This window comes from Phocoena phocoena, chromosome X (genome assembly GCF_963924675.1).
Source record: "Phocoena phocoena chromosome X, mPhoPho1.1, whole genome shotgun sequence".
Lineage (NCBI taxonomy): Eukaryota > Metazoa > Chordata > Mammalia > Artiodactyla > Phocoenidae > Phocoena > Phocoena phocoena.
The window spans coordinates 31610227-31623732 of record NC_089240.1 but is presented as its reverse complement, the minus strand read 5'-3'; the positions used below and the strand labels follow the sequence as shown (position 1 = coordinate 31623732).

The 13506-nt window shown below is 47.4% G+C and overlaps 1 protein-coding gene and 1 pseudogene across 1 annotated transcript in view; both read right to left on the bottom strand.

Annotated features, from left to right (window-relative positions):
• Positions 1 to 13506, bottom strand: part of CFAP47 (cilia and flagella associated protein 47) — a 503782-nt gene that overhangs the window by 459028 nt on the left and 31248 nt on the right. Inside the window, 2 exon segments of the mRNA XM_065900147.1 lie at positions 10623 to 10707; positions 11355 to 11472. Of these exon segments, the coding sequence (XP_065756219.1) occupies positions 10623 to 10707; positions 11355 to 11472 (203 nt within the window).
• LOC136142754 (melanoma-associated antigen B4-like) lies at positions 8451 to 9478 on the bottom strand (annotated as a pseudogene).

Here is a 13506-nt window from a genome sequence, read left to right as displayed (position 1 = left end):
CAGAGGTCAGCCGTCCCATGATCCTCCCTCGCGGGTCTCTCCGTGCCATCTATTAGAGCCCGCAACCCCTCCCTCTGTGGTCCCGAGTCCTTCAGCCTCCAAACAAAGCCCTCACCTCCCCGAGCCCCTAGTGGGGAAGGCAGGGCGTTGCTCTGACCATCTCTGCCTGACAAGAGGGGCGCCACACTGTGAGCCTTCCTCCTTCGGAGAGAGACGCTCTCATTAGCACTGAGGTCCTCACCTTGACCCTGTTTTGTCTGGTTATGGCCAAGACCCCTTCCCTTGCAGAACTGGGACCTGATCCTGATAGACAAAGCTCTTCCCTCGCCGAGACCAGACAGACAGAAATGAGGAGGCTTCTCATCCCTATGGCTCTGCCTGGGGCCTCTCATGGTTAAGAATGGGGGCAGGGGTCTGTAAAGCCCCCTCATTTGTGGGTCTAGTGATATGCTCTTTCCTCACTCAGGGGCCCCACCATACTCCTGGCCAGTCCCGGGACCTGATCCTCCCTGACCCTCCAACCTGAGCTTCTCCCTCTACTGAACTGAGGCTGTTCTTCTTAGACCAAGACTTTGACCTCACTGAAAACTATGAGACTTATAAGAGAGGATGCCCTGCCTGGGCATTCTAGGTCTGAGAGCACGTTTGGGCAGGTCTCTGAATGACCTATATTTTGGCGTGGTTGTCTCTCCAGTCCTCACTCATTTCGGGGGGGGGGGGGGGGGATGGTGTTCCTTTTGTCTATCTCTTGGATTAAAAGGTTCCTGGGGAATGCCACATCCCTGCAAACTCTTGAGCAGCATACCTAATGCAAACCTTGTAGCTTCATGTCCCAGACTTGACGTGAGATGAGGAAAATGCAACATAAGGCAGGGGGCCCAGGACAGGGGTGGGCTCCCAGAGAAAAATAATGCTAATCTGTCCTTTTCAATAGCCAGAGTTAGCCTCTTCTGTGACTTGTTTTAATTGATTTATAGGCATACCTCTTTTTATCGTATTTCACTTAATCATGCTTCACAGATATTGTTTTATTACGAATTGTAAGTTTGTGGTTACCGTGCATTGAACATGTGAATGGGTGCCGTTTTCCCAACATCATGTGTTCACGTGGGGTCCCTGTGCCACATTTTGTTAATTCTTGAAATATTTTAAACTTCTTCATTATTTTCTTATGGTTCTCTGCTCAGCTATCTTTGTTATTCTTGTAACTATTTTTGTTTTTTGTTTGTTTTTTGCGGTACGCGGGACTCTCACTGTTGTGGTCTCTCCAGTTGCAGAGCACAGGCTCCGGACACGCAGGCTCAGCGGCCATGGCTAACGGGCCCAGCCGCTCCGTGGCATGTGGGATCTTCCCGGACCGGGGCACGAACCCGTGTCCCCTGCATCGGCCGGCGGACTCTCAACCACTGCGCCACCAGGGAAGCCCACTGTTTTGTATTTTTAAATTAAGATGTGTACATTTTTTTTAGACACTGTCTAGTAAGTGTACAATAGGATTAACAACTTTTATAAGCACTGGGAAACCCAAAATTTCGTGCGATTTACTTTATTGCAATATTCGCATTATTGTGGTGACCTAGAACCCAACCCACAGTGTCTGAGATATGCGCATACTTCTAAAGGAAAGGAGCTGTCCAGGATGGTTTTGTGCTTCCCCTGATTGAGGTTATGTGACACTGCATATAGAGATGATCCTATTGTCACTGAGCAGCATCTGTTTCTTCTCCTTATTCCTGTTCCTCCTTCTTATTCCTAACTGGCATTTACTGAGGTATTCTTCAATGCTTTGGATAGATTCCGATCCCGTTCTTTAGCCACACAGTCCTTATCTTTATCCCAAGATACATTTGAGTGTCAAGGAATACAAGCTCTGCTTTAGGCCAAGAGGAGTATAACAGTGTGAGATCTAGAGGAATTCAGACCAGGAGTCTAGTCCCAGGCCTGTCATTTACTAGTGTTACCCAGCAAGGGCTCACTGCCTGACATGCATAGAAGCCAATACTATCGCACTGCCTTTTGAGATAAAAACTTTACTCCGGGACTTCCCTGGTGGTGCAGTGGTTAAGAATCTGCCTGCCAATGCAGGGGACATGCAAGAGGGAAGAGATATGGGGCTATATGTATATGTATAGCTGATTCACTTTGTTATAAAGCAGAAACTAACACACCATCGTAAAGCAATTATACTCCAATAAAGATGTTTAAAAAATGTGTTGAAAAAGAAAATGAACTTATTTACAAAACAGAAACAGACTTACAGATATCCAAAACAAACTTATGGTTACCAAAGGGGAAACGTGAGGCGGGGGGGAATGGATAAATCAGGAGCTTGGGATTAACACGCCCACTACTATATATAAGACAGATAACCAACGAGGACCTACTGTATAGCACAGGGGACTCTGCTCAATATTCTGTGATAACCTGTATGAGAAAAGAATCTGAAAATGAACGAATATACGTATATGTGTGACTGAATCACTTTGCTGTACACCTAAAACTAACACATTGTAAATCAACTATACTCCAATAAAATAAAATAAAAAATACCATGTGATCCAGCAATCCCACTCCTGTGCACAGATCCAAAGAAAACCATAATTTGCAAAGGTACACGCACCCCAATGTTCACTACAGCACTATTTGCAATAGCCAAGACATGGAAGCAACCTAAGTGTCCATCGACAGAGGAATGGATAAAAACTACGTGGTACATATATACAACGGAATATTACTCAGTCATAAAAAAAGAAAGAAAGAATGCCATCTGCAGCAACATGGACGGACCTAGAGATTATCACACTAAGTGAAATAAGTCAGACAGAAAGACAAATATCATATATCACTCATATGTGGAATCTGATTTTTAAAAATGACACAAATGAACTTACTTACAAAACAGAAACAGACTTACAGATATCGAAAACATACTTATGGTTACCAAAGGGGAAACGTGGGGTGGGGGGGGAATGGATAAATCAGGAGCTTGGGATTAACATACACACTACTATATATAAGACAGATAACCAACGAGGACCTACTGTATAGCACAGGAGACTCTGCTCAATATTCTGTGATAATCTGTATGAGAAAAGAATCTGAAAATGAACGAATATATGTATAACTGACTCACTTTGCTGTACACCTGAAACTAACACAACATTGTAAATCAACTATTCTCCAATAAAGCAACAAAAAAACAAAAAAGGAATATACACGTGTAACACCACCTCCGGGCAATCATCTTAGGCATGGGTGAAAAACCCCATCACCCTGTAAAGCAAGGTTTCCAGTCCAGGAGCAAGGTCTTTTATCTCCTGAGTCAGAGGACCCTCATTAATATCAATCAGGTTTAATAAAGTTTTGCCACAGTCATCCGAGAGCCAACTCCCATTAGCCAATCCTGACAGATATAACAGTCAGACCTAAACAAACATAGGCAAACAAATCCAAAGGCCTGGGACTTTAACCCAATCCTTTGAGTACCTCAGCAGCTGTAACCTTTTGTACTGTCTCTCTTAGGGTGGGACTCTAGCCCACGATCCCAGCCTTAGGACTCTAACCTGGACTCTATCCCGAGCAAAAAAAACTCCCCCAGGCAGGACTCTAACCCGCAATTCCGCTAAGATTATTAGACAATTTAGGTACAGGCACATTTTAACAAGGTTACTCACCCAAAAGACGTCTGATCCAGGAGCTGTTTCTTTTCTCAAAAGCGAAAGTAGCCCGAGGAGCCTCGAGTGCCATGGCAGGGAAGCAGGAACCCAAGAGCCAACCTTCTAGACAAATTCAGTCTAGGTGGCTACTCAAGGTTGGTGCTGAGGGCCCACACTCTGCCAGGGGCTACAGTGCCTCAGGCAGGCGGTCACAAGACCTAAACTTCACCTGGGTTGCCAAAACTTACTGAACAAGGGCTCACTGCACTGTGTGCACAGAAGCCAACACTATGGCAACAGTTTTTGAGAAAAGAGCTTTACTGCAAGGCCGACTAACACAGGAGACAAGGCTCTCAAATCTCACCTCAGTCCAGCGGTCTGGGTGAAATTTAAGGGGTCCGGGTAATTTCAAACTTGGAAGCTAATTGGCTAGTCTTGAATTAGTCCATATAAGCTACTCATGCTGCTGGAGGCCAGATTTTCCTTAATTGAAGGATTGTCACGGGCTCTCCAGGCAACATTTCTATTCTCTGAGCTCTGCAGACTGAAGATCTTGGTTCCAGGGTCATCCTGGGGTCATGGGTTGCTTCTTGGAGATGTGCAGTTCTGTCTCTGTAAAATAACACAAGGTTTGATTAATCAACAACCTATTTAAGGAGGCAAAACCAGTTTAAGCTGATCAATTGTTTTACGTGCTGTTTCACTGGCCCCGTGAGCTTGAGCACATTAACCAAACAGCAAGACAACGGAATCGCAATTAACTAAAATGCTGCCTAGCAAGGACAATCATGTACTATCCACACCAGAGGATATAATACATAATGCGCTTGTGGGAGAATCTTTCCTAGTTGGAAACAACTCAAAGTCCTTAGAATTTTTGTCACTGACCAGTATCTTCCCAGAATTTTTGTCATTGACCAGTATCTTCCCTACCAGCTACCCTTTCTTCTAAATAACCATTACTTCCACTTATTTAACTACCAACAAAAATCTAGAACTTGCCTAGAATTTGCCAAATTACACACAAGATAGAATAATTGAGTACGCTTTTAATGGCGAGGTCTCTGGCTCCCCCAACCCAGGGTAAAGACTGCCAGCCCAGTGGATTCTGGATTCTCTGAGGCCCTCCATCTGAGGCTCTGGCCGGACTCACCACTCCCACAGTCTCATCTAGCCCACCAGGCAACCTCACTTAAAATTACTTCTCACTGAAGGCTTTTGCATTTTCCTAAGGCGCCAAGTGGCCTTGCCTCAGGCCATTTACACTTGATTGCTTTCAGCTCCAACTGCCTGCCCTCTTTAACCCTACTTTTTACTTGTTCTTTAGGTCACAGAGTGCATCCCACCATCTTTTTATATAATAGCAGCTCCTAGACTCTAAAATTCAACGGGCAGGGGCTAGATCTTGTTTTTGTGGTGGTTGTTGTTTGGGGGCTTTTTTTGGGGGGTGGCGGGGGGAAGCATCCACAGTACTAGTATGATGCCTTCCAAAGAGCTCATTCTCAATTAATGATTGGGAAATTAAAAAGGAGGAAGCATGTGGCCTAATCCATGAAAATTTAATTTATCTTACATTCCTGAATAATCTAAGCAAATCCAGGTGTATGACTTCCACTTTTACAAGAAGAAACATGAGAAGGATTTAGGCAAACCACAAATTGACGATCTTTCCCTTATTTATAGTCTTTCTTTCAGCCTTTATTGATTAAATATAAGGTACCTAGTGTATACTATGCACTATGCTCAGACTACAACCCCAAATAAAAGAAAATATGAGCTTTTTTTTTTTTTTTTTTTTTGCGGTACGCGGGCCTCTCACTGTTGTGGCCTCTCCCGTTGGGGAGCACAGGCAGGCTCGGGACGCGCAGGCTCAGCGGCCATGGCTCACGGGCCCAGCCGCTCCGCAGCATGTGGGACCTTCCCGGACAGGGGCACGACCCCGTGTCCCCTGCATCGGCAGGCAATTCCTACTGCAGAAATATGAAAGAGCCCATTATGGAGGTAGACATGCTGAAGGTTGTCAACAAAATGTACAGGGAACAATTCCCTGAGATCCTAAGGAGAGCCACTGAGCACATTGGTTTTTAATGAGGTTCCTTACCTCCATGAGAGCTCTGGGAGGAAGTGAGTATGACGCGTCATGTCCCCGTGCCTAAGTGACATAGCCTCAGGTCTGACAACAGGGACAGTGCTCTATGTGGTCCCCTTCTTTCTGGGAGAGATCCTTTCATTGTCAGTCAGTGTCATCATGTTGACTCCTGTTAGGAACTGGGTACCCTTCCTCTGCTGAATGAGGCCTCTCTCATCAGTCCAAGGACTTTAAGTCCCTGAAACCATCCTCCTTCAGGCAATAAGGGGTGAACTTAGTCTGAAAGCCCTGTCTGTTGCCTCCCCAGGCCAATTACAGACGCGGGAGTTTCTAAGGATGTATCTGTAACGGGGTAGTTGGTTGCCACACTCCTCATACAGGACTTTTACTTTGACACTGTCACGCCTGGGATTCCACTCTCTGCTGAACAGCCAGCCTATAAACCAAGGTCCTCCCCTCCCTGACACCCCCCAGGCAGAAGTCAGGGGGCACTTGACCCTGCCAGCTCTTGCCTATGCCTCCCAGGACCTACGCCTCCCAGGGCTACACTTAGCAGAGGAGGGGCTAAGTGTAGCCCTGACAGTGGTGGACTGAGTGGTCCCCACGTCCACAGACAGGGTCTTCACTATGACTCTGCGTACTTCCTGGGACTCCATTCTCTGCTGATCCCCAGAGTCCCCACCTTCCCGCAACCTGAGTTGAAAGTGTTAGTCACAAGCAGCCAGGACTGTTCTGGACCTCAGGGGGCTGCCAAAGGGGATGGGACTTTATGGGATCCTACTGTTCTGGCTGGGTCTTTATTCAGGTTTATCACTGTCATTTCTGTGAGAGACTCACACTCTCTCCTCTACCAACCTGAGAACTCTGCCCTTAGACAAATTTCTTATGGCCCCAAGAAGCCTGAAGAATAAGTGAGGGTACGGTTAGCCTAACAGGTCTGCCTGAGACCCTCTGTGTCTGATAGCAGACAGGACTGGTGTCCCAATGACCACCCCCCAATATTCTGGGCTTTGGTCTCCTCAGTCCTCCTACACGGGGCCCTCATCCTGCTTTCTATCTCTTGGATTAAAGCCTGCTTAGGAAATTCCACATCTCTGCAAACTCTTGAGCAGTTTTCCCTCTGCAAACCTTACAGAGAATGGGTCCCTGGCCCAGGAGTAATGTGAGATGGGGAAGCTGTAGCACAAGGCAGGAGTCCCAGAACAGGTGGTGGTAGCCTGTCAGGGAAAAAAGTACACTGATCTATTCTATCTCATCAGCCAGATGAAGATTCCCACGTCACTTCTGTTCTGATAGATTTACTTTCTACAGGGGATGATTTTGAGAGCCCCTAGTCTTTTGAGGTTATCTAACATCGCAAATGTAGATGCTTATACTGTCACCGAATATTGTCTCTTTCATTTATTTACTTATACCCCTCAAATATTTTGGTATTCTTACTGCTCTGGCTACGTGTTCCAATCCAGTAGTTTGAGCACAAGGCCATTCTTTTTATCACCTAAGACAAAGTTTGAAGTACCGAGAAAACAACTGAAATAAAAGACACAGGATGTGTCTCAGGGTAGGAGGAGTAGAACAGTACAAGCTCTACGGTAATCTAGACCAGGAGTCTAGTCCCACCCCTGTCATTTACTAGCCTTATGAAATTTGGCACATTTCCAAACTCTATGAGCCTCAGGATCTTCGCTGTGAAGCGAGTTTGATAAGACCTGTCTTGTAGGACTGGTGGAATATAGGTAATGTATGGAAAGCATCTGTCACTGTGCCTGTCTCGTATTGAGACGTTAGGGAACGGCAGTTATTACTATGATTATCTTGACCTCAGACGTTACCATCAATCCAGCTGGGATTTTTTTTTTTTTTTTTTTTACATCTAAGATATGTCAGAGAATATGCAGCATTCTAGCCGGAAAAAATCCTCCCAATCAGCCAAAATTCCGCTTTTAACAATGAAAACTATGGAATATGTTCTCTCCACCCTCTCTTTACCCTGCTTTTTTACTTGCTCTTCTTGAAGTAGAGAGTATCTCACCCTTTTCCATACAATAATAGCTGCTCTGAGAAACTGTAATTGCATGGGCAGAGGCTAGGACTTTTTTGATTAAACATCCCCAGTACGAGCACAGAGACTTCTTAAGAGCAGATGCTCAGTTAATGTTTGTGTAAAATAAGAGTCATGAACAAATCATTTGCTATAATTTGTATTCTCAAACATTCTTGAAAACCATAAGCAAATCCAGTATATATCTTTTAAATTTACAAAAGAAAGACTAAATGGAGTAAGGCAAACCAAGAATTGATCAACTTTGACTTCAGCTCTCTGTCTGTCTTATCTACCTTATCTCTCCATCTAGCTACCTAGCTATCTTCTGATCCTATTTTAGCGTGGTGTTCTTTCATGTTTCCAAGGATATTCTTATCCTAAAGTGATGTTATTCTTGTTCTGGACCACAAAAGTGATTTAAGGATTTCCAATTTGTATTTCAAAAAACAAAATTCTTACTCCTAAATCTGACAAACAGCAATAAGTGTGTGATCCATGTCATTCATATACTTATATTCTGAATCTAAATAAACTTTCTGTTAAAAGGAACACCAATTAAAAATGCAGGAAAAAAGTCAACAAGTTATTTAAGCATACCAGGAACACTGGTTAACAGGCTTTTCCTACCACAAAGTGAAGAATGGGTGGGCTTCAGATCTCACTAGGGGTGTGAGGAGAGGCTGGATGTGGCCCTGGAACGCGCACGGCAGTGGCAGTAGTGCCAGCCCTGGCTGCAGCCCTGGCTCGGGCTCTCTCTCCCTCATCTCTCAAAGCCTCTTCATTGTGGGGTGGGAAGGCAGTGGGGACCGTATCATGGATCTTGGCCAGAACCTCCAGCGCTTTCATCTTGTTGGTTTCAGCGCGGGCTCTCGGGCCCCACAGGAACTCAGAGCATGGCGGATCGCTGCTGGGCACCTGGCGGTACTCCAGGCACCTTTCCTGCACCAAATCTTCTGTGATAACCTTCCTGGGCTCCACCAAGATGAAGTGCCTCCTTCCATCAAAAACACCCAAAATATTCAGGAATTCCCAGATCTCCTCCTCAGAGGCACGGTCGCCATGCAAGAAGATCACACCGAGGAGAGGCATCAGGGGCCCATTCTTCCGAAACCGCCCGCCACTGCTCCGACGCCCATCATCGGTGAGATCTAGCTTGCCGACAAGGGCATAGGAATGACTGTTGGGCTTGACTTCCTTCAATTCTAGGCCAAAGACCAGCTCCATGCACTCGGAGGCTCTCCTGGGGATCTCAGGGAAGTGCTCCCTATACCTTTTGTTGACAATCTTCAGCTTTTCTCCCTTTTTAATGGGCTCCTTTATCTTATATTTATACAGCATGAACTGCACCAACATCCCTGCCTTCCTGGTTACAAGATCCTTTCCAGGATCACTGGAGGTTGAGGCCTGGGAGGAATTTTTACTTTCCTCAACTTGGCCCTTGGCACGTACATCATATCCTGGGCATGAAACCCCTGCAGCACGAGAGCTAGTGGCTGGGGCTCCCTGAGGCTCCTGGCGAGTGCCAGCAGCAGGGGAGCTCGGGGGAGTACCCTGAGAAACAGAAGCGGGTGAGGAAGTGGTCTCTTCTACCCCTGCTGTGGTGGCCTGAGCATTAAGACCTTGGGTCTCACCTCTGTTACGGCGGCGTTCCTCACGAGCACGGAGCTTACTCTTCTGACCACGAGGCATGGTGGCTATGGTCAGGGACAGCAGACAGGAGTGTGGGCCAATGACAGGTGATTTGGACACCTGGAGGCTGGAGAATGAGATGTCGTGAGCACCTTGAAGTAGGGAGATTCCACCTTGGCTTTATCAAAGGCTGCCTCTGCAAGTTTCCTTGAGGGCACTGCTCTGGGAACCCACAAGGTTCCTGTTTTCCCGGTCAGTCTGTCCTCCCAGAATCCCAGAGAGGAACCACAGAGGCCTTAGAGTTTTACTCTGCATCCTATCAGCCCTGCCTTGGATTTACTCAGGTGACAACAGGTGCTGGCAGTGGGGTCCTCTCGGTTCATCTTCAATATTATCATGTCAGGTCTCGGCAGAGCCTGGGCACCCTCCCCGCTGCTACTCTTCAGCTGACACCTCAAACCTCCCTGCGATCCAGGAGAAGGAAGTGAAGGGGTGCCTCAGTCCACCTCCCTGCCAGGGGACACCAGAGCTGCGAGCTCAGTAGGGTCCCTTCTATCCTGAGTTCGTTGCGATCATCATTCGAGGTCCTCACCTTGGCTCCTTAAAAGGCTTGGAACCACTCTCCATTTGCTGACTGGTGGATGCACCTTCAGACTGAGGACCTCACCTCTCTTAAACGTGATATAAAGAAGTGAGCAGACGCTCTACCTGACAGTCCTTCCCAGAGATTTCTTGGGCTGAAATCCAAGGGTTGGGCTGGACACTTTGAGTCCTCACTCAGGTTCCTCAGGTGGGCTCCTGGTAGAGAAGCTCAACTTTTGCCTGAATGATGCCTATATGATAGTAAGAGCCAAACAGCCTGTGTCCCAATAGGAGGAAGTGAAGATGACCGTATCTAACTAAACGTGGTCTCCCAAGAATGAAAGCTGTTGCAGGCAGGTTGAAGTCCTTGTGGTCCCACACAAGATCCCAATTCAAGGTCTAAATGTGCCTCCTGATAGGGTCTAAGATTTCTCCCTCTGCTGACATGGGACCACTCTCCTCAGACCAAGACCCTTATTTCCCTGTTCGCCTGTAGTGGGAACTGATGGGCATTTCTGCCTGACATCTATGCTTGAGGTCTCCCAGGGATGCTAATAGTGAGGATTCTTTGTGGCCTGAATGCTTTCATGTGGGACATCCCCACAGTCCTCAAGGCTCTCACCATGACACCTGGCATAACCTGAAATCCTCCCTTGCCGACCCGAGGCTGCCCCCTTTGACCTGGTCTCTCACCTCCCTGAGATGTCCTGGGAATAAGTGAATGCAACTCATGTCAAAATACCCAATTCTCCCAAGCCTGAAAACAGGGCTGGTGCTTTATGCTGCCCCGTTTCTTGTGGGAGGGGCCCCCATCCTCACTCGGTGTCACAACCATGAATGCTGTTGAGGACTAGGTCCCTTTGCTGAATTGGGCTTATTCCATTAGACCAAGGCTCTCATCTCCCTGAGACCATCTCCAGAGGAGATGAGGGGGCACCACAGCCTGCCAGCTCTGCCCGGAGCCTCCTCTCCTGAGTTTGGGAGTCATGAGGTAGCCCTCATTTCCCTCCGTCACTAGAGGGGAATTTAGGTCACTCAACATCTGTCTACCTTGCTAGGGCCTCCTAGAGCTGAGAGCAGGGGTGCTGCTCAGTGTGGCCTGCTTTGGGGGCCGAGGTCTGCCCACCAGCACTCAGGGCCCTCATCTAGGACTTAGATCTTCTCCATTTGTAGAATCAGCGCTACTCTCACAGACCAAGGCCTTCTGCCTGAGACATCCTAGGCCGAATTCAGCCCGATAGCTCTGCTGGGATGCAGGTGGGTCACCTTTGTTATGGGGGGAGGGGGGAGGGAAGGTCCCTGCAGGCTACACTCAGGTCCTCACCGTGGCTCCGGACGAGTCCTGAAAACCCACGCTTGGCTGAACAACCGCCGCGGCTCCCGGTCAGGCTCCTCGCTTCTGAAGCGGAAGTCGGGGGAGCCGCATCCGGCGCGGCGTGGGGTCTCCGAGGGGTGATGGCAGGGGCGGGACTCTGCGGGGACACCCACTGGTCAGGGGTCAGGGGTCAGCGGTCCCTGCGTCCTGCTGGTGCCGTCTATCAGAGCCTGGGAACCCCTCCCTCTATGGTCCCGAGTCCTCCAGCCTCCAAACAAAGCCCTCACCTCCCCGAGGCCCTAGCTGGGGGAAGTCAGGGAGCTGAAATTCATAGAGCAAGCCAGTAGGTTAGAAACTCAGATGTTACAGTCTTGAGTCCAAGGTCTGTATAGCAGGGCAGGCATACTGGAAACTCAGGCGGGGTTTCTGTGTTGCAGTCCTTTATTTATTTATTTTTAAAAATATTTATATATTTGTTTTGGCTGCGCCGGGTCCTCGTTGTGGCATGCGGGATCTTCAGTCGCGGCATGGGAACTCTTACTTGCAGCACGCATGCGGGATCTAGTTCCCTGACCAGGGATCGAACCGGGGCCCCCGGAATTGGGAGCACGGAGTCTTAGCCACTGGACCACCAGGGAAGTCCCTGTGTTGCAGTCTTGAGGCTGAATTCCTTCAGGACACCTCAGTCCTTGGTCTTGGGGCCCTCAACTGATTGCACGAGGCCCGGTCACACTACGGGTGGTAATCTGCTTTACTCAAAGCCTACAGATGGAACTATTAATCGCATCTAAAAAATACCTTCACAGTGGACATCCAGACTGCTAACTGACTAAACAACTATGCAGCACAGCGAGCTAAGATGGCGTACGAAATTAAGAGGTGGGAATGATAGGGAGGAATCTAGACTTGGAAATACGATGCTGCCACTAACTGTTCTTCTCAGATTTATAGAAACTACATGAAGAGGTATCCTTGGATACCAAACAACCCTTATATCTCACTTAGTCCAAGACGTGGTCAAAGCTGAGTTCCTCAGTTCTTCACTGCTTAGCTATTTACTGATGATAAAACATAAAATCTCTCTCTTTTGAATTACCTCATTTATCCTATACAAATGGGGAGTGAAGTATTAAGGCTAATAAATTTTTCTGATAACCATGGCTTGTATTTAAACATTAATACTTTTTATTGACCTAATTAATATTAATGGAAATCATCCGATAGTGCTTTAGGGACTACAGATGTGACAGATTCCCTCTCAGAAGGTTAGTATTTCTCCATTGTAGTTTTTAAGTGTTAAGGTTATCTATAGGGCCCATATTCTTCCTGTATTAAATGTCAATTAATCCTTCAATGAAAACTCAGCAAAATGCTTTGGTAATAAAATAATAGTTAACACATATATAACGCTTATGAATTCGTGGGCACCGTGCTGAATGCCCTACACTTAATTCTCAGAATAATCTTATAGTTAGGTATTACTATCATCACAATTTTACAGATAAGAAAAGAGGCACAAAGAGGTTACGGAATTTACCCAAGATTACACAACTAGTAAATGGTAGCGCTGGGATTGAAAGACCGGGTGTCTGGCTCCAGAATCTCATGCTCTTACGAACTACATATTGCCTTTCTAGATGGTGTGAGATAAACATGCTCCAGAACTATGTTGAAACTCATGAACTATCAGGAACTTATCCTCTGATATAAAATTTCTGTTTATCAGACCGAGGGGAAGATGGCGGAAGAGTAAGACGCAGAGATCACCTTCCTCCCCACAGATACACCAGAAATACATCTATACGTGGAGCAACTCCCACAGAACACCTACTGAATGCTGGCAGAAGACCTCAGACGTCCCAAAAGGCAAGAAACTCCCCAAGTACCTGGGTGGGGCAAAAGAAAAAACAGAGACAAAAGAATAGGGACGGGACCTGCACCAGTGGGAGGGAGATGTGAAGGAGGAAAGGATTTCACACACTAGGAAGCCCCTTCGCGGGCGGAGACTGCGGGAGGCGGACGGGGGAGCTTCGGAGCCACGGAGGAGAGCACAGCAACAGGGGTGCGGAGGGCAAAGCGGGGAGATTCCCGCACAGAGGATCGGTGCCGACCGGCACTCACCAGCCCAAGAGGCTTGTCTGCTCACCCGCCGGAGCGGGCGGGGCTGCAAGCTGAGGCTCGGGCTTTGGTC